Source organism: Uloborus diversus, chromosome 8, assembly GCF_026930045.1.
Source record: "Uloborus diversus isolate 005 chromosome 8, Udiv.v.3.1, whole genome shotgun sequence".
NCBI classification, from domain to species: Eukaryota; Metazoa; Arthropoda; class Arachnida; order Araneae; family Uloboridae; genus Uloborus; species Uloborus diversus.
In genome coordinates, this window is record NC_072738.1 from 840,811 (window position 1) to 860,295 (window position 19,485).

Genomic DNA, 19,485 nt, shown 5'->3' on the forward strand with positions numbered 1-19,485 from the left:
GAAGAAATGTATGGTGGATTCAATAGTAATAATAGGAAAATGTTGAAATTAGAATTTTTTTTTTTTTTTTGCGCCTTTTTTTCAGCGGAAACCAAATAAGCGAGCCTTTTTCCTGCACACGACAGAATTGGAGAGTACAAGATGGAAATAAAACGCTAAAGTAAGGTTGCCTACCATTTTCCGGTCCCTAAGCAGGGTTGCCAGAGGTTAAAGGTACCCGAAAAACGAGTAATTTACCCTCATCGAGTTTCCACATAAGTTATATAGAAAATGTAGGTAAAAATATTACAAAACCAACCGCATGCTGACCAATCAGGCTTTAATTAGAGAAAAAACACACCGTAAAATTTCCCGTATAAATTAAATGCAACCTTCCAACCTTCCTAATTTTCCTCTGCTGGCAGTACAAAAAAAAAAAAAAAAAAAAAAAAAAAAAAAAAAAAAAAAAAAAAAAAAAAACTTTGACATCTTGAATTTAAATTGTGTTTTTCGCAATCACGAGTGTGTGTGTATGTAGGCGTGTGTGTTTGTGTGTGGGAGGGGATAAGTTTGTTTGTGTGCGGGGGGGTATGTATATGTATGTGTGTGTGGGTAGTTGTGTGTTTGTGTGGGGGGATGTTTATGCGTGGGTAGTTGTGTGTATGTGTTTGTGTGTATGTGTAGGTGTGTGCGTATGTGTGTGTGTAGGTATGCGTGTGTGTATAGGTGCGTGTGTGTAGGTGTGTGCATGTATGCGTGTGTGTGTAGAATATGGACGCAACCTGGAGACGGTTTTCGCTAGAGGAACAGCATCGTGAGGCGGCCGGTCGACGGTGGTGCTGCAGAGGGGGACGGGGGGGGGGGAATAAAATCAGCATAAAACGCCAAGGACAGTCAAGTGAGAACAATAAGCAATCGTGATTGCTCAAAAAAAAAAAAAAAGAAAGAAGATAAATCGCCAAATAATAATTAAAAGGGAAAGTTTTTACCTCAAAACAAAAACAGATTTTATTTAGTCACAATCGAGGGGGAAAAAAAGGGGGGTCACCTTCTGAATGGTTTTATTCTCGCTAATTTAAAATGAGATCGCGTAAAACGATAGTTTTCCGACATGAAAATGCTGTTGCATTAGGCTTAAAAATGCTTATGACTGTACTTCTGGTTATTTTATAGCCTTGTATTTTGTTTAAAATTCGGTGGAAGAAAATTAATTTCAGCGATATTTTTGCGGGCTTTCGAATGAGACTTGAATTAAGAAAATCGGATAATTATTTTGGGGTAAAAAGAGCCATTTAGTGCAATTTTTATGTCCAAAAATTAAAATTTGAACTGTTCGGTATTTTTTTGGCGTTCGAAAACACACCCCTACGTTCCTTCTCGAGTGCTCAAGTACGTCTCTGCCAAATATTTGATCGAGATCCGACGCAAACTGCGGATTTGTATAAGAAACATACATACACACATATATTCTTTGTTTTATTTAAATACGAGTGTCAGTCAGAAAGTTACTTGCGCTGCTCAAGAAAACAGAAAAAGTATTGAAATTTTACAATAACTTTACTGTTATCTTAAAGTTCCATTCAAAATCTACTTTTTAACATAACCACCTCCGTTATTTAAGCACTTGTCGAGGCGTGGTACAAGTTTTTCAATGCCTTCTGCAAAGGAATCCCGTCCAATGTCCGATAACCATTGTTGGGTTGCAGCTTTCTCTTCGTCATCCGAATGGCATCATCGCTTTGAAAGTTCTCGTTTTATGGGACCAAAAACATGGAAGTCAAGAGGTGAAAGGTTAGAGTGGCTTGGGAAGGTGATCCACACTTCCCACCTAAACTTGGTCTTCCCTCGCGCTCAGCGTCGTCAATATCTGTACGTCTATTCTCAGACATGTTGCACCATTTCACGATACGTGACATTGCATTTTAATCATAAACTTCATGCTACTGCACATAAATTTCAGTGCAGTTGCACTTTTTTGCCCACAAAATTGAATCTCTGCACGCATTCCCAATTCGGACGCTACTTGCAGCTGTTGAGACATGTTTGCGACTGATAATCAGAAAAATTGAACTTGTCTTGAGGAAGCCGTCACACGATAAAGGTACATGTCTTAAGTATTGCCACAGAAGTTCATCAAAATTGTCTTCGACGGAACAGATTTACGAAGAAGTGCAACTAATTTTCTGACTGACGTAATATAGAATATTTTGTTATCAGAAAATCAATTGTTTTGCTTAAATAATCCATTTTTGTTCCATGAAATTATATTACCAAGTGCATGTGACACCTCAAAATACTTCGGGGTACAGGGGTGCCCATTTAAGGAGGGGGGGGGGTCAAGCCAAGACTCCGCCATTAAATTTCTAGGGAGTTTGAGGGGAATATTTCTCATTTTTGGAGGGGGCTCTTGCTTTTTTAGGGGGGTCTTTGCGATTAGGGGGGGTGTCTTTGCTCTTAGGGGGGAACCCTAATCGGGTTAAATAACGTAACTCTAAATCATGTCTAAGTGTTTCTTCGGTGAAAGTTATTCCGTACATAATTCATCAAAATCTTTAAAAAAAACGTGAGTTAAGTTGTTAGATTTGTATCCAATTCCACATATACAGTGACTCCCAAAAGTGTTCGTACACCTACGACTTTCAATGAAATAGACCCCTATGCATTGGTTAGAATTAATATTTCGGAATAGGCATTTAAGTATAAGATATGTGATCTGTTTTTAAGAAAAATACACGAAAATTTTTAATAAAACATTAAAACTTAATTTTTTAAAAATCAAAAATGAAAAAGTGCTAGAAATTTTATTTCACAAAAGTCTTTGTACACTTTGAAAAAATGTCAAAAAATCAGTAAATAATCTAACTTTTTACAAAATTATTATTTAGTAGAATATCATGCAGTATCAACAACAGCTTTTAAACGTCTGGGAATTGATTTCATTGTTTTTTTACTTCCTTTTACAAAAAAGGAAGTATTGTATTCGCGAAAAAATTTTCACTCAAAAATCGCCCTTAATTTTCATTTTGCTCACCCCCAAATGAATGTTGAGTTTTTTTTTCGATTCGACCACATGCGGAAAAGTGCCTAAGAATGTATAGACACGCGAAATATCCATTTTGACCATCACCGAGGTAATTACAACGACTTTTCTCGTGACGTCTGTATGTATGTGCGTATGTGTGTATGTGCGTATGTGCGTATGTGCGTATGTGCGTATGTGCGTATGTATCTCGCATAACTCAAAAATGGTATGTCCTAGAAAGTTGAAATTTGGTACATAGACTCGTAGTGGGGTCTAGTTGTGCACCTCCTATTTTGGTTGCATTCGGGTGTTTCTAAAGGGGTCTTTTGCACCTTTTTGGGGGGAAATCATTGTTAATTTCGATGCAAACTCAAGTGGTGTTATAATTTGGCGGTCACTTGGCGATATATCGCCAGTCTTTTGGTTGCCAAGTTTTGTCGCCAACTTGGCGAAAAATTTGGCGATTTTTTTTTTTTTTTTAAATCTGCTTTCAATGTGGCCATTGCTAGTGATATTTAAAGAGTTAGAGAGAGAATCCCATTAAAATTGCAATAATAGGGAAATAGCATTAAATTGGTGTAAAAGGAAGTCATGTGATGCACACATCAGCTCGTTTTCTTTCTTTTTTATGCAATTTCTTAATAAGTGTTCAGCCCCACTTCGAGTCTCACTGTTTCTAGTTCGCTTTTCGTTTCAATGGTGTATTTTCGTAATCTAGCCACCAGATATCTCCAAATATGTTCCATTAAGTTTAAATCTGGCGATTGAGGAGATATTTCTAAGTTTAAGGACAATTTTTGAGGCACCAAACGCAAACGTGTACTTTTTATCTTTATTTTGATAAAAAAACAAAGTTGTTTCCGATTGCCAAATTTTGGACTAATAGTTTAAAATTGTTTTTTGAAATATTTAAACGAACAGCATGATTCATTATTTCATCAAAAAATTCCAAATTTCCAAGTCCTGGTGCTGTTATGCACACTCACGCAAAAACACCTTCACCGTCCTAATTAACTGATCCAGCTAAGTTCTTAAGATTAAATTCCTCATTTTTTCCTCTATTGACAATTATACAACAATTTAACCTAAAATATTAAATTTATTTTCATCTATAAATAAGACGTTGTTCCAAAACGTTTGGAGCTTATTTATCATTGATTTTACGACGGGAAGCTTAAGTTTACTGTTTTTCGCACGAACAAGAAAATTTCTGTGGGATGAGTTCCCCTTTAATACAGCTAATCGGAGAACTTGGCGAACAATTTTAGGTGAAAATTAAATGTAAAATGTTTCATTCAATTCTGTAGAAACTTTTTTGAGCTCTCAAATGTGTATTTTTCATAATGTTTTTAACTGTAAACCTCCGATCACGCTTTGTTAACTTTGCCAGTTGACCTTTTCTTACCTTGTTTTCGATCCGATTCTTGTCTTTTAAAAGCATTTTATCAAGCACTTCACTATAGAATGGTATAAATTTAGAGACATTTCAAACCAATTTATGGCTACTGTGAGGGGAAAAAAAATCTAATTTCGAATCGTGTTTGTTGTTATCTACGCATACCTGCCATTTTAAAATAATAAGCAGAATATTAGGGAATAAATAAACAAAAAATTAAATTCAAATGACTTTACAGTGTCATTACAATGCAAAAAAATAATAAAAAAACCACAATGATAATTTTAATCATGAATTTATTTGAAAATATTTCAATGCACGATGACTTTTGTGGCGTATTTTTCTCTGGTCTCATCGTTTTTTGACAAATTTCAAAAATACAATTTGGCAATATTTTGAAAAAAAAAAAAAAAAACTATTAGGTTTTATTTAGAATGGCATAGAAATGGTGTGAAAAAAAAATTGGACTTCTTATTCGAATTCAGTTTTGCGTTATTTTGGTTTTACTACAAAATTTCAAGGGGTACGAACACTTTTGGGAGCCACTGTATCTGCTCTCAAAACCACCCCTAACAAAATTTTGTACATTTTTTTCTCTTTTTTTTCCATTCTTTTTCTGCCGCTAACAGTTTGGTGCTTTTTAGTTGCCTTTTTTTTGTCATCCCCCCTATAAGCCCTAATCGCTGCCTCTGCGCCCTTTTCAATGCAAAATGAATGAGCTCATGCCTCATGGATGAAAAGACACCCAAGACATTCTTTTGCTTTAGTCAAATGTCTTTTCATCCACAAGTCCGCTTATTTTGCATTGAAAATGGAGTACCTAGAACCCCGAAACACGTGTCTGAAATTAATCATCATCATTCATTATACAGTAATCCCTCGGTACATCGCGCCTCGTTATATCGCTGATTCGGATGTATCGCGCTTTTCCTTTGTCTCCCAAAAAATTATATGTTTAATTAAAAAATTTTGCTTTTTATTTAAACTCACCGCAATTTTTTTGAAAAATATTTCTCCAATATATTTTCTTTTTTTAATAATAATAAAAAAAACTTGCATGATTTCCATGTACTTAGTTCAATACAGCTTCAACTGCAACTTGCGATTCATATTCCACCATAAACCAATAAAAGTATTTTTGTATTTTTTTTTTATAAAGAAAAAGTATTTTTTTTTTGATTTTACAAAAAAGAGTCGTCCTGGCTCGATATTAAACTAAAGTTTTTGTTGGAGCACATGTCATTAAATTTTATGTTAATAGGTTAAAATTGCGTTACTTTTTATAACCTCGGTTTTATCGCGTTTTCGGACATATCGCGCTTTTTTTGTTGTCTCCCGACAAGAGCGATATAACGAGGGGTTACTGTATTCCTCAAAGACAGGTGGGCTGTTTCTCCCCCTCCCCCCCCGCCCAAAAAAAAAAAAACCAAAGGGCACCCCTAGCGTTTTCGATTGCCTGCATGAAGTGAAATTTCGGAGCAGTTCAACAGGATAGAAAATGAAACTGATGCAGGCTGGTATGCTCACGGAGGAAAAAAGAAAAATTCTAATTATGCATCCTTTTTGGCACCTTTATCTGAAGTAACGATAACGGTGGCAACCAATCGAATGAGCGGAAGTCACGTGACTGCAGAGTTTCCTTTTCTCCGTTCGCTTCATTTCTCACGGTTGCTAACCTTGGTAGTGGACCGTCATTGGTCGTCTGTCATTGGAGCCGGTTATTTCAGAACGATTTTTAAAAGCGCTCTATTTCTATTTCATGAAATTCACCTGTGATTACATCCCACTTCCAACCCAAACACTCTAACGGATTGTTTAGTCATGTCGCTCCTGAAAAATTTCCGGTGGTGGACTACTCATAGGAGCTTTGTTTACATTTTCGCATGTGTATAGGTAATGCTACCACATTTGTCATTTCATTTACCCAAACTGTAAATATTGACTCTTCTAAAACAAAGTGCAAGTACATAACAAACTTTCAAATGTTTTTCCTTTGTAGTGAAGTAAAAAATTAGAAATCAACATTGGGAGCAACAAAAATGTACGTTTTTCTATTGCTATTTGTTTTGTGCTACCATGTTTATTTCATGTATTTATTATGAATTTTGCGTGAAAGTAGTTTAAACAATTTATTTTGTTTCATATTTGATTGTTGATTCGCGCAACTTCGGAAATTTTTGTACCGAGTTGCTATTTATTTACCTATTTTGAGCACTTATTCAGATGCTCTAAAAGCGTGAGCTTTCAATGCCCTTACCAGACATTTCATGTTGTTAAACTTTTGCATGTATAGGTAATGCTACAGCTTTGTATTGTTTGCATGTAACCTAAACATGATATTTTTTTCAATCCAAGGGAGAATGTAAAGCAAACTTTTAACTTTTGCTGTACTTAAAAGTTGTGCAGAAAATATTTTAAAAATTTATTGTTTCCCTAATGTCTTAAAGTTAGTGGCTGCAAGAACGCTCTAAGAACTTATCGGGCAGTTGGAGTTTAGGTTCTAATCACTTACCGTTTAGCCACGTAACTTTTCATTTATTGCTGTTAGAACTATCAACAAAATAAGTTAATAAATTTGTTTTGTTCTGCCTTTTAGTTCTATATGTGGCCCTGTTTGCCCTTTTTGATATTCAAGTAAAGGGTTATCAGGGCACTATATTTTATTGTTTTATTTGTCTATGAGTGAAACAGTTTCATTATTTATCAAGATGAAAAATAGTATGGTTTTTTTCTTTGTTTCTCAAGCATTGAAATATTTGATGAAAACCTGTATTTTAATGCGTCATTTTATCATGGTTAAACAAAGCAGCACATTATTTAATGGATACAATTTGCTACAAGTTCATTTGTGTGCGTGTGTGTGTATGTTTTTAACTTCTGTTTTGCAGTCTTGTTATTGAAATGTTAGTCAGTATAGAAAATATTTTGTTATTTATTAAAATTACTGTATGCATCAACATGGGACATAAGTGGTGTTGAACTACAAAGATGGTTATTTTATTGTTTGTCTATGCTTATATACAGTGGTGCACACAAGAATTTTTCAAAGGGAGGGTCCAGGATGAAAGCTCCACTATTTTCTCATCATATTCCAACATGCTGCCTAATATATTGTTTTGATTTCACCGGAAACAAAAAACAGTAAAAAATCAATTATTGAGTAATTACTTAATACTAGTTAATAAAATAAATTATGAATAAGGAATAATAAAAACATTAGAAAACTCAAGAATGCTTCTATTTACTTTTCTCATAATAAAAAGTAAAAACATCGAAGCAAAATCATCATTATTATAGAACATCTTATGTTCGTATATAATTCAATTTTGCAGGGGGAAAAATGAGAAAATAAATTTTATTTTTTCATTTATTAAATCGTAAATTTTTGTTTCCTTTACTTTTAATTATTTTACACATACATGCATAGGATTATCAACAAATCGGTGAAGGTGGGTGGGAGGGGTCCGAACCCCATAGACCCCCCTTGTGTGCCATTGCTTATATCCTTTGTTTACATTCTTACTTTCGACATTCTGTAAAGTCCTTAAACAAACAACGTATCTTGCACCTGCTAGATATGTTGTTTGTTTCAAAGTTGAAAACTCATTGTAAGTTGAGATTTTGCTGCTTTTTACTCGAAATTTCCTAAGTTTTCAGCTGTAGCATGTGGTTGGATCAGAAGAGAGCTTTCAGAACATGGGTGTTTAGCATACTCTGTGTCTGTTTGTTTTGTTTTTTATGCAACATTTGTTGAATATAGTTCTTTTTGAGTTCTGTCTCCAACTCATAAAACTGGAATTGAGGTAAATATATATATTTTTTTTCTCCTGGAGGTTCTCCTGTATTACATTAAGATTAAAAAAAGGGCAGGAGAACCAAGCTTCTATGAAAATTAAGTTCGAAACTGTATGTAATATTTTTGCAATGTAGGTGCTTACTAATTCCATCGATCATTTTTGTCAAAGCCAAAACTTAACTAAACACAATGTAGACTATTCAACAATTGTGTCATCAAACTTACCATACCCTTTTAGGAAAACTTTTACTGTGGAGAATTTTAGCGAGATTTTATTGTCTCAGTTTTCATTTAACAATAATTTCAGTTTTGGCAAACATAGTCCATGGAATATACATATTTGCCTCAATTAATACATCATGTTGACTTTATTATATTTGTTTTTTGTTGCTTTCAAACAAGCAGACTTGAAAATTTTTAAGAGTAAAGTCTGTCACTATAAAGCAGAAACTAACGTGCAAATATAAATTTATGAATAACGTAATCAGAAAAGAGAATTTATTCAACATGGGCCTTCTAATGCCAGGACCCTCTGAATATCTTATTTAATACAACAGTTGAATGAACCCTGTCCATTCAATTATTATGTGGAGACATAACGTGGCATTTTTTGTCCTCTATCATAATCCAAACATTTTCCCTAATTTTAGATTAAAAGATGTGCGGAGCTCATCACTATCAATGAACTTTCTTCTGGAAGGAGAGAGATAAGCTAATGTGAGTGCCCTTTGGGCTGTGGAGGCTTCCCATTTCTTATCTGAAGTAAGCATTTTTGGTATGTCTACTATATTTTTTTTATTTAACTATGTTTTTGTTTTTTGAAACTGAACTTTATTTGCACTAAAGTGTACGTTATTTGAGCTGTTATGTTTTTGGTCAGTGTGTTTTTATGTAGTACTGTAGATGATTAAAGGTATGCAGAATTTTTTAACCGTTACAATTTGTTTTATTTTTTTTCTCATTTGAATTTTTTTAAAAATTTGTATTTATGTTAAAGCTCAAAATCTTGGATTTTTACCATGTTGTTTATCTTAATATACTATTTATTGATCATTTCACAAACAGTGGTAACCACTTATATGAATCATGTTTGCTCTAAACAGTTTTAATTCCATAAAGAGGCTAATTCAATAAAGCTGGATTTTGTTCTGTTTTTCGTAATTTGGTTCATTGAAGCTTGTTGATTCAATTAACCAGCATCCACTGTATTATTTAAGTGTTAAATGACATTCAGAAGAGATGAATATCATTGCACATTAAAGTACATTAAAACCCCTCTAATGCGGACACTAACGGGACAAATATTTTGTCCACAATAGAGGGGTGTCCGCAGGACAGGGGTTTAGTAATGTTATTCGCATTCGAATCAGGGAATTAAAAAATGTCTGTATAAAAGGGGTGTCCCTTAGGAGGGGTTTTACTGTAATTTTAAAATAAAAATAGTTTTGAATCGCAAATTACACAACCTTATATTTATCATTATTTAGTTTTGAATTTCAGGACCCATCTGGGAAAAAAGTCTATTTTCTTATTAAGATCCATCCTGAAATTCCGACTGCCAATAAATAACAAAGGCTTTTATAAAATGATTTTTCATTGCTAACACACTTCGAGTAACATAGAAAAGGCATAAGACTTCTATGAAGCATAAGTTCTTTCTGCCTAAGAGAGAGGGCATAAAGTGTGCGACTTCACCCTTTCTGCACAAAATGGAAATTGTGGACCCTTAACAAAATCCTTTTTTGTACAAGGACTCACTTCTTTTCTACACTAGTGTATTTCTCTACATAAAAGTATGCAGGGGTCGATCCAGCGCGAAATTGGGGCCGCTTTGCAGCCCCTTCACAAAATTCTGCATGGCAAAAGCGGCCCCTTTCACAAAATTCTGCGTCGCAAAAGCGGCCCCATTCACAAAATTCCCCATCGCAAAATCGGCCCCATTCACAAAATTCCGCGTCGTAAAAGCAGCCCCTTCACAAAAATTTATAAAAAGGCAGCCTTTTCACAATATTTTTTAACCGCAAATGTGTACGCATCTACACGGAAGCCTACCCCTCTTCCACCTTCCCCGATCTTATCTTTTTTGCCTACTGCGTGAGGTGTTTTTGCTTGAGAGTGTCAGAGGTGGGGGGGGGGGGGGGGGGGACGAGAGAGGGACGCTTGTGATTGGTGGCTAGCGAAAATCCAAGAAAAATAATGAGCACGTGATAAAGAATTGATTCGATGATTTCTGCTGTTCCACGAGTGCGAAATGAAGACTGACTCATTTCACGCCACGGCAAATTAATCGCCTATATTCTGTTGGTTTGATTTGCTTCAATGACCAAATACTTCTGAATTAAATATTCCTTTGAATCATTGTAACTTTCAATTGTGTCTTAGTTGCACGCATCCTTCCTTTATCCATGTTATTTTGCCAAATTATGCACTTTTAATTCTCAAAAGTAGTTGCAAATTAAAACCTTGCCAGTTGTAGATCTTTTAGTTTTTTCCTCTTTTTTTTTTTTAAATTTTTTTAAAAATATTCTCCTGTTTTTTCAATTTGTTCCTATTTCCTTCAGTTTATTTTGAAAATGTTTAAGGTTCATAGTTGGGGGGTTATCTTACGGAACGGACGAGCAAAATTTCTGAAAATTATTCCCGAACGAAGGTTAAAAAGAACACTCGAAAATCTTATATTTTCCTTTTTCAATCAATTGCATAGAAATTCGCATTGAATACTGGCGCATGCTGGTGCAAATCGTATTATATGGCAATTAATTAAATCCTGTTAGAGTAAGAGTGACTACGCGGGAAACGCCGAACAACCGATTGGCGAAATTCCCTGCAGTTTGTAGTTGATACTGTCCGTTCTCGAAAGTTCACTTGACACGATTGCATTTAAGGAAAAAAAAAGGTGTGATTAGGCCAGGGGTACCCACTTTTTCTCATATTCTTTAGTTTAAAGCAGCGTTTCTTGATCTTTTTTTGAATCTCGGACCGGTAGAACTTCGTCAAAAAATTTCACGGACCGGTAGAAATTTTAATTTTTTTTCCCACTAAAATAAACTAATCTGTGTTGTCCTTTTTTTTTAAACAAATGCCAGAAAGAAAACCCTTCTACTTAAAATAAACTTACAAAAGTTAATTGTAAGATTTTTTTTAATAACTTACACACTTTGAATGTAAAAATAAGCGCAGCTAATTTGTGTAAATTTTCATAAGCGAATAAATCTTATAGAGAAACCACAAAACGTATGCAAAGTAATGGATATATTAATGCATAAAAAATCGTATAAAATTAGGAATAAAATTAAAATAAGGAAATTTTATTTTATTGGAAATGGGTATAATTCTTCGAAGACCGGTCAAATTTTTTCGCGGACCGGTGCCTGCGGAGAATTGCTGGTTTAAAATGCATTATTCATTTTTTCTTTCCTGCTATTTTTCTTATAGACTGTACGCGTAAGAGCAAAATATAACTTCCAAAGTCACGCTAGTTTGAGCGTACAGCATAAACCAAAAGAATAACGATATTATTTTTTTGTAGTTTAATTCCTAAATTCCTTCTTTTATTGATAAAATACAATGCCAGCTGAAAAATATCGTCGGTCATTCTATTTAATCTTGCTGTCTTCTTAAAATAAATATGAAACTTCCAGATGAGCAATTTCGCAATTTTTTAACGCATGTCCGCTAATGGTGAGCAACGGGAACAGCACGTAAAGGAAGTTTTATTGAGTGGGATTTTATTAAAAAGTGGCGGGAATCGCGTAATCTGCAGACGATAAATTAAAAAATTGTGGTAATTGTATATTATTCCAGTTCGTTTTCTTTCTCGGTATTAATTTTTCTTTTGTAACAGATCGTCTGCGATCCAGGAGCGCAGACGATATTTTTCGTAGTTAGCTTGTTCGCGCCTTCGGGTGTTTAAGAGGACATTTTTTAGGCGCATCAAAGAATAAATTGATATTCTATTCGATTATAATTTGTGTGGGAACGGATAATGGATAATTTTAGCGGATAATGGAGCGCTGGAGATAGCAGCCCCAATAATCTCAGTTTGGAGAGATTGCTTGTTCGTTGAAAATTTTTCTTCAAGAAATTAAAATATGAAACGAGGACATCCTGCAACGGGAGGTACCTCCCGAAATTGTGCGTATTATGTTAAAAAATTTCGCTCTTCGAACATTGGGTCCCAAAATATTGTGAATTTCTTCAAGTCAGCAATTAACAACCCCGATAAAATCGCTACCACCACTTCATCATACAGTAACGCAAATGTTCCCGTTTTGGAGGGCTCGGGAAATGCGGTAAAAGATAGTACATCAAATGACAGTGAGGCAGTTCGCGAAAGTATAACGATTTTTGAGCAGAAAATACTGGAAGTGAATCTGGAGCAACTTCAACTGATGATGATATTGAGATTGAGCCATCAAATAATGATTCAAGCATTGTATTTGAGAGTACAAATGGAAATAAGAAGCATGCAATAAATAATAAGTACATTGCAAATTATGAAAAGGTGTATAGCTGGCTTTACTATAGTTATTCAGCTAAGGGTTTTTTGTGCAAAATATGTTCATCTTTCTTGAATGTTAGTGATTTGAACAAACCTTGAGTAAATATTGGAGTTGATATCAAGAAAAGTTGTCCCCCCTATAGAGTTTTAAAAAAACATGAGTGCAGCAAAAATCACAGAGAGGCTGTCAATATACAAAAATAAAGTGCAAAAGAAGGAATTCTCAAAAAAATCTGAAAATGAAGAGATTGGAAATGAAGCAAAAAAAAAAAAAAAAAAAAAAAAAAAACAGAAAATTGATTGGTAAGTTTATTCAAATTTTGTACTTATAATCATGAAGCAATGGGCCATTTTTGAGAATTTTGAATTTCTAGTTAGATTTTTGGGGGTAAATTTAGATGACAATGAAATGAAAAAACATTTGCTAACTTATGGTAAGAATGCCACGTATTTATCCCACATTTCAGTTCAAAACATTTATCTTTGAAAATACCAAAATTCTGTTGTTTTCAGGAAAATCCTAAATTTTACTTTGATTCGCAATATATATTTAGTATTAATTTGTGTTGAGTTTTGAAATCCAATTCTAAAATAACTTTACTAAAAATAAAATTCTTTTATATGCTGTTTTTATATTTTTATTTCTTTCGAAGATCTTGATTTCCTTACATGCGCCATGGTAAATGAATTTTTCGCATTTTTGATGTTGACTGTACCTTGTTAAGTGGCAAACAAATAAAATTTCTTTATATATTTATTAAAATCATTAAATTGCAAAGTTTTAAACGAAATACCTACTCTGTAAGAACGTCAAATGTCAAAAAATTAAACGCTGAATGCTGGTGCAGTATTATTTTGGGTTTTAATTACTTTTAAGTTTTTCAAACACATACATTCTTCTGTGTTAAGAAATATGTGATATCTTTGAGTCTGTTCATACTGTATTTATTGGGAGTTATCATTACGTTCAGCAGCATGTGCAATTTTCATTGATCTAAAAGTATTTGAGAGGGGCAAACAGTAAATCTGTTGTGAGACTTTCACCTTAAGAAAGTGTGCCTTGCATATGTATATTTGTAAAAAACAATAAATTTAATGTGTGTCAAATTACGAATAAAATGTTAAGGGTCTTACTTCCCCCCTCCCCCAGCGCATTTTCTCTAGACAGCTTTCAGGTATTCTTCAAGAACTTGCAATCACCCCTGAAACCTGTCTAGGGCTTTTCTATAACGATACGACAGCTAAAAATGCTTTTGTATAATCTTTTCCAAGAAAAAAATCACAAGAAGTTCTTTTTTACAAAAATAAAGAAAATTCACAAAAATATTTTGCTTTTTCACAAAAATAAAGAAAATTCACAAAAATATTTTGAATGGGGGTCCCCATTCACAAAATGGGGACCCAAAAAATAAAAGCTGGATCGACCCCTGGTATAGTAAAACCACAGCTAGCTCAATTCCGTAAAAAAGTGACCCTTTCTGAAATAATATATTCACTTATAGTTCGGTGATATGTGAGGTGTGGGCACAATAACTGAACTAATTAGAAACATAAAAAAAAAAATTAATTTGAATTTTGACATCTTTGAATTCAAATTATGTTTTTCGCAATCACGAGTGTGTGTATGTAGGCGTGTGTGTATGTGTGTAGGTATGTGTGTTTGTATCTGTGTGCAGGCATACATGTGTGAGTAGTTGTGTGTATTAATGTGGGTGTATGTGTATGTGTAGGCATATGTGTTTGTGTCTGTACGTAATTGTGTGTGTGTATGTGTTTGTGTGTGTGCGTGTGTGTGTGTAGTTGTGTATGTATGCGCGTGTGTGTAGGACATGGATGAAACCCGGAGACTGTGTTCGCTATAGGAGCGGCATCGTGAGGAGCCGGTCGACTGTGATGGTGCGGAGGGTGGCGGTGGGAAAATACAATCAAAGGACATCAAAACAGTCAAGTGAGAACAATAAGCAATCGTGATTGCTCAATAACTATATTTACACACACAAGTATTTACAGTAGGTTTTCTGACCCAGATCTACACAGAGACTGAGCATAGTTACTGCGGAATATGTGCCAACGAACATTCCTTCTAGTGGTCGTTTGTCCTTGTGTGCTTACCTCCAACACTTGTTATGAGTGCTTCATAAAATATTTCAAAGTACAATGCTTATAATTGGTGGGTCATACAAAAACAAATTTAAGATATAATACTTGTAGTAGGTGTGCCAAATGAAATAATTTTGAGACTCAGTTGTAGTTATGTGTGCTATATAAAAACATTTTTCAAATACACTTCACCCTTTTCTTTTTCTAAAAATTTAATAAATTTTGTCATGTATTTTATTTATGTCAACATAGTTTGATCATTGACAAAAAGCCTAAGATTACCTAAATAACTTGTTTTTAACTGCCTTGCAGTTCTGTTTTTAAATCTGTTCTGTAGTTCTGTACTTAAATTCAAAAAATTATTCATTTCTGTTTCTTGAGTCATCTTAATTTTTGATATTACTGCACATAACTTGAGCTCTGTTTGTGTAAATTGTAGTTTTGCACTTTTGTTGCCATTTTCATTTGAAGTATACAGCTTTTTCTCAAAAAAACTGTTGCAAACTGGTATTATAGAATGTGATTTTAAAGTTGAAATAAAACTACAGTAGGCGTTGCTTAATGTGACCACTTTGCGACAAATATAATTTGATAACAATAACCGACTGATAACAATAACCGAAAAGAATCCAGGAGCCGCAAAATAATGATTTTTTTTTCCAATTAAGGTGCATTTATTTTGGCAACCTCAAATTAAAATCACAATGACTCAACTGAACGCAGTTTTAAATTATAAATTCATAAATAACCAGAATGGAAATATCTGAATTATAAAAAGTTAAAGCTAAATTATGCAATTTTTATTTAATCATAGTAATAGGTGAAGTAGAATATGGCAATTTTCCCCGACATTCGTAAACCAGTTTCAAAGCATATCCAGCTTTTCCATCTTTTCCAGCATGCTTTTGCTTGTTGTTTGAATTTTAATTTAACTTTGCTTTGTTTTTAATCTCGACACAATTCTTTAATAGTTTACACAGTAATGGCAACAATAGAGGTCCTACATCAATGCCTGCAACAATGCCTGCAGTGACTGAATTTTTTTAGGTGCAAAAAAAAGTTTTCAGGGGGAGTCTGTGGTCACTGGGGGGTGAACTTTCTGTAGCTTCATTCCTAGAAAAATTTTGAACAGCTATTGAAAACCACAAAATGCTACACAGATAGTCTCGTCGTAGGTTTGCCTATGTATTTCTCTTAATTGAGGAACAAGAACGGGGAAAAAATTGAAAGTTTATGAAAAAGTGATAACAGTAAACGAAGACGCTGATTATAATATCCGACTTTTTTAACGTGTGTTAACATACAAGTGTTCCGGGACTTCGTGATTCTGATAACATTAAGCGAATGATAACATTAACCGTGATCAATTAAGCGGCGCCAACTGTATTATATTTTTCTTTTATAATTAAATATTTTTTTTAGTTAAAAATCAGAATCAAACATCTGATTAATCATTTTGCTCTCTTAGAATGGATCTTAAAAAATAGTCTGCAGACTTAAAAATTTGCCACCGAAAGGTATAACGATAAATTGTGTTTGAAAGTGAACAATAAATATTCAAACATTTCTTATGACATAGAAAATTTTTTGAATCATACATGTGTCCAAACTGGCTGTAGACTTTTTTTTTTTGAAAAAAAAAATCTTTTGTAATGTTAACAATCATGTTTCCAGTTATAAAAGAAATCAACTTACAATCTAATGAATGTTCAATTTTGTAGGTTGTTATATAATTTTATGCAAGTATTATGCAAAGTACAGAAGATACGAAAAACATTATTGTAAAAGTACTGAAATGACTTCCTCCCTTATGAAGAAAGTGAGTTAATAATGTAATTTAATATTTTCAAATATTTTAATAAACATTTACAAATCTCCAGTATAGAGATGTAAAATTTCTGGAAAATTTGAGTCAGTAGGAAAAAAAGTTTTGTTTTCTGGAAAATTTTATTTTATGCAAATTAAAATCAAGTTTGTTGTTTTTATTTTCATGAAAAGTTAAAAATTCAAATATTCAGCATCAGCAATTCATGTGTATATTTTCTTTTTAAATATACGCAAAAATTTTGCAATTGGAAAAAAATAACCATTATCTTTCTTTGTTCAAAAAACCAAAAAGTTGTCTAAATTAGTCTAATCATTCAAACATAAATTTTGAATAAGATATGATTTTGTAAATAGTTCAATGAATTTATTGTGACATATTTTTTTTTTTTTTACTGTGGAATATTAAGCAGAAAATAGCTTGAAACACTTTTCCGTCTTTCCATCTTAATTCAAAGCTTTTAAGCCAAAATTATTATTCACATTTAAAAAAAAAAAAAGCCAGATCACTCTTGAAAATGCTGTTATGCAAACCAAAAGCTATCAAAAGTGCAGTATAATTCCCTTTATTTTTATCGTGAAACATATATATTTGTGAATGATAGTTTCTATATTACAGTTGGCTCTCTGTTTAACGGCGTTTTATTTAACGACTTTCTCTATTTAACGACGGCTTTTCACTGTCCCAAATGGTCCACTGTAGTGTTAAAAGCATTCTATTTAAGGACGCTTTCTGCTTAAGGACGATTTTTCGTGGTCCCTTGAAAGTCGTTAAACAGAGAGCCAACTGTATATTGTATAACTAGTGCTTTAACACTCATAGCAGTTAAAACTTATCCTGAAGTGCAAATACATACATATATTTTGCATATTAGTTTCAAAATTTGTGAAATTATATAACATCAAAACCTGTGTAACGCAAAAGCTTTGGTACCAAGATGAGCTTTAAAAGGATCTTTTACTGTACATTATACAATGATTATTGATAATTTGTATAAGCACACATTTGTAAGGTTTCCTGACGCTGAAAAGTTATGTAACTATAACTTATAATCTCATGAATAAAATTAATTAAACATTAATTTAATAATAAATAATTGAAATCCTTGCTAATATTATAAATGCAAAAATGAGTTTGTTTCTTTCTAATATTTTGCCACCTTAGACTGATTTTTTCCAAAATTTTTGTTCTTTCTGACTTCCCATCCATGACCTAATGTCAAACTGTTAAAATAGTTACATTAAAGTGTCTGTATTGTTCTTCTTTCCTTACTAAAAACAACAATAAGATTAATTTACATTAACTGTTTGGTTTCCTCCAATTTATTTTATTTCTGAATCAATGCTTACAGTCTCAACTATTTTTCCTGTTGAATAAATTACTCATTCAATAAAATAATCTGCTAAATGTTTTGAATTGTGTGATGTGGAGGAATCATTGAGTGCAAATTCATTAACTTACACTCAATGATTCCGTCACATTACATGTTGAATTTAATTTTAATCATGCATTTGTATTAAAACTGGTCTACTTATACCTATTATTAAAAAACCGCTACTGCCATGAAATGAAAATAACTTTTGCCAGGAATCTCACCTCCCTGCACTGAATTTTAGACCCTCAAAAGTGTTTTTCAAGTACAAGCAAAGCTCTTACTTAAAAAAAAAAAAAAAAACTTTTTTAAATGTGTACATCCAAACCTGTTTTTGTGCTGTATATGAAAATTACAATCAGATTGGACTCCACTGGCAAAATCATTTATTAAACGAGTGCGAGGTAGTATCTTCAGTGACAACAGGGACATCCCGATGAAAAACCACTGTAAGCTCCCAAAAATTTCCTTGTACAGGAAATTTTTTCCGACTGTTCGGCGAAATTATCATTACTTGGATTATGTTGATTTGGTTTAAAGATAACTTTTTTGGTTATTTTCTACGTTTGAGACTTTTTTTTATGCGGTCCTTACCCACCACATTGAAAAAAAAAAAAAAAAAGAATAACTGTGTTGCGAAAACAACTTTTTATTTGAACAATTTTTTTTAATGCAGTCCCTATTCACTGAATAAAAACAGATTTGGGTGTATTTTAACCTTTTGCTTATTTCCATCTTTTTCAGGTATAAGCGTTCATACTCAGATACTAGCAGAGCTGACCATTGTGGCGCTAATTTACCCCAGTGCCTGACATTGAAGCCATCATGAAATTTTACCAGATTGCCATTTTCTGTACCTTCCTCTGGAAGTCCTGCCTCAGTGAAATGCAAGTCATTGACAGCCTGGAGATCTTGGAAGCTCTGTCTCAAATAGCACTGCTGAGGCACCATCCACAGTCTCTGTACTCCAGCAGGGGTAATGTTACAGAGAGCTTTGCCTCTCTCCTGCAAGACCTGCAGAACCAGAACCTCACAGAATCTCATCCCAGTGTGAATTGTTCCTCCTTGTCCCATTTGCCATTAGTGTCACGGGATATGTGTGATGATGGATACATGTTTAAAGTAAAATTTCAATTTTGATGTTTTTTTTTTTTTTTTTTGTGAAAAGGATTGTTAGATAATCGGAGTGCCATTTTCAAACCTTAAATTTTAATACTAGATAACTATCAATAACTGTGCTTAAACCATGGTTGCTCTACAATTAATCGCTGAACTCATAACCTTTGAATTAAAACGGATATAAATGCATTGAACTCGCAATAACTCGAATCTAGCAGGGGAGAAGAAAAACTTCTACTTATGGAAGTTTGAATTACCACTAGTTTCAGTTTGCCACCTTTTAGAAAGATACTTGGGATAAATATTTAAATTATTGAAAAAAAATACTGAATGATATATTTATTTTGCATAAAAATGTCTACATTTTAACTTTAA

General features: G+C 33.3%; 1 protein-coding gene across 3 annotated transcripts in view; it reads left to right on the top strand.

The window, feature by feature from the left end:
• LOC129227637 (metal cation symporter ZIP14-like) overlaps positions 1 to 19,485 on the top strand; it is an 87,990-nt gene that overhangs the window by 39,427 nt on the left and 29,078 nt on the right. The window contains exons 2-4 of one of the 3 annotated variants that reach the window (XM_054862227.1): positions 8,844 to 8,968; positions 16,516 to 16,613; positions 18,736 to 19,113. In XM_054862227.1, coding sequence (XP_054718202.1) covers positions 18,817 to 19,113 — 297 coding nt within the window. In that variant the 5' untranslated portion in view covers positions 8,844 to 8,968; positions 16,516 to 16,613; positions 18,736 to 18,816. The remainder of the gene's footprint in view (positions 1 to 8,843; positions 8,969 to 16,515; positions 16,614 to 18,735; positions 19,114 to 19,485) is intronic. The other 2 variants (XM_054862226.1, XM_054862228.1) reach the window with 2 other exon arrangements.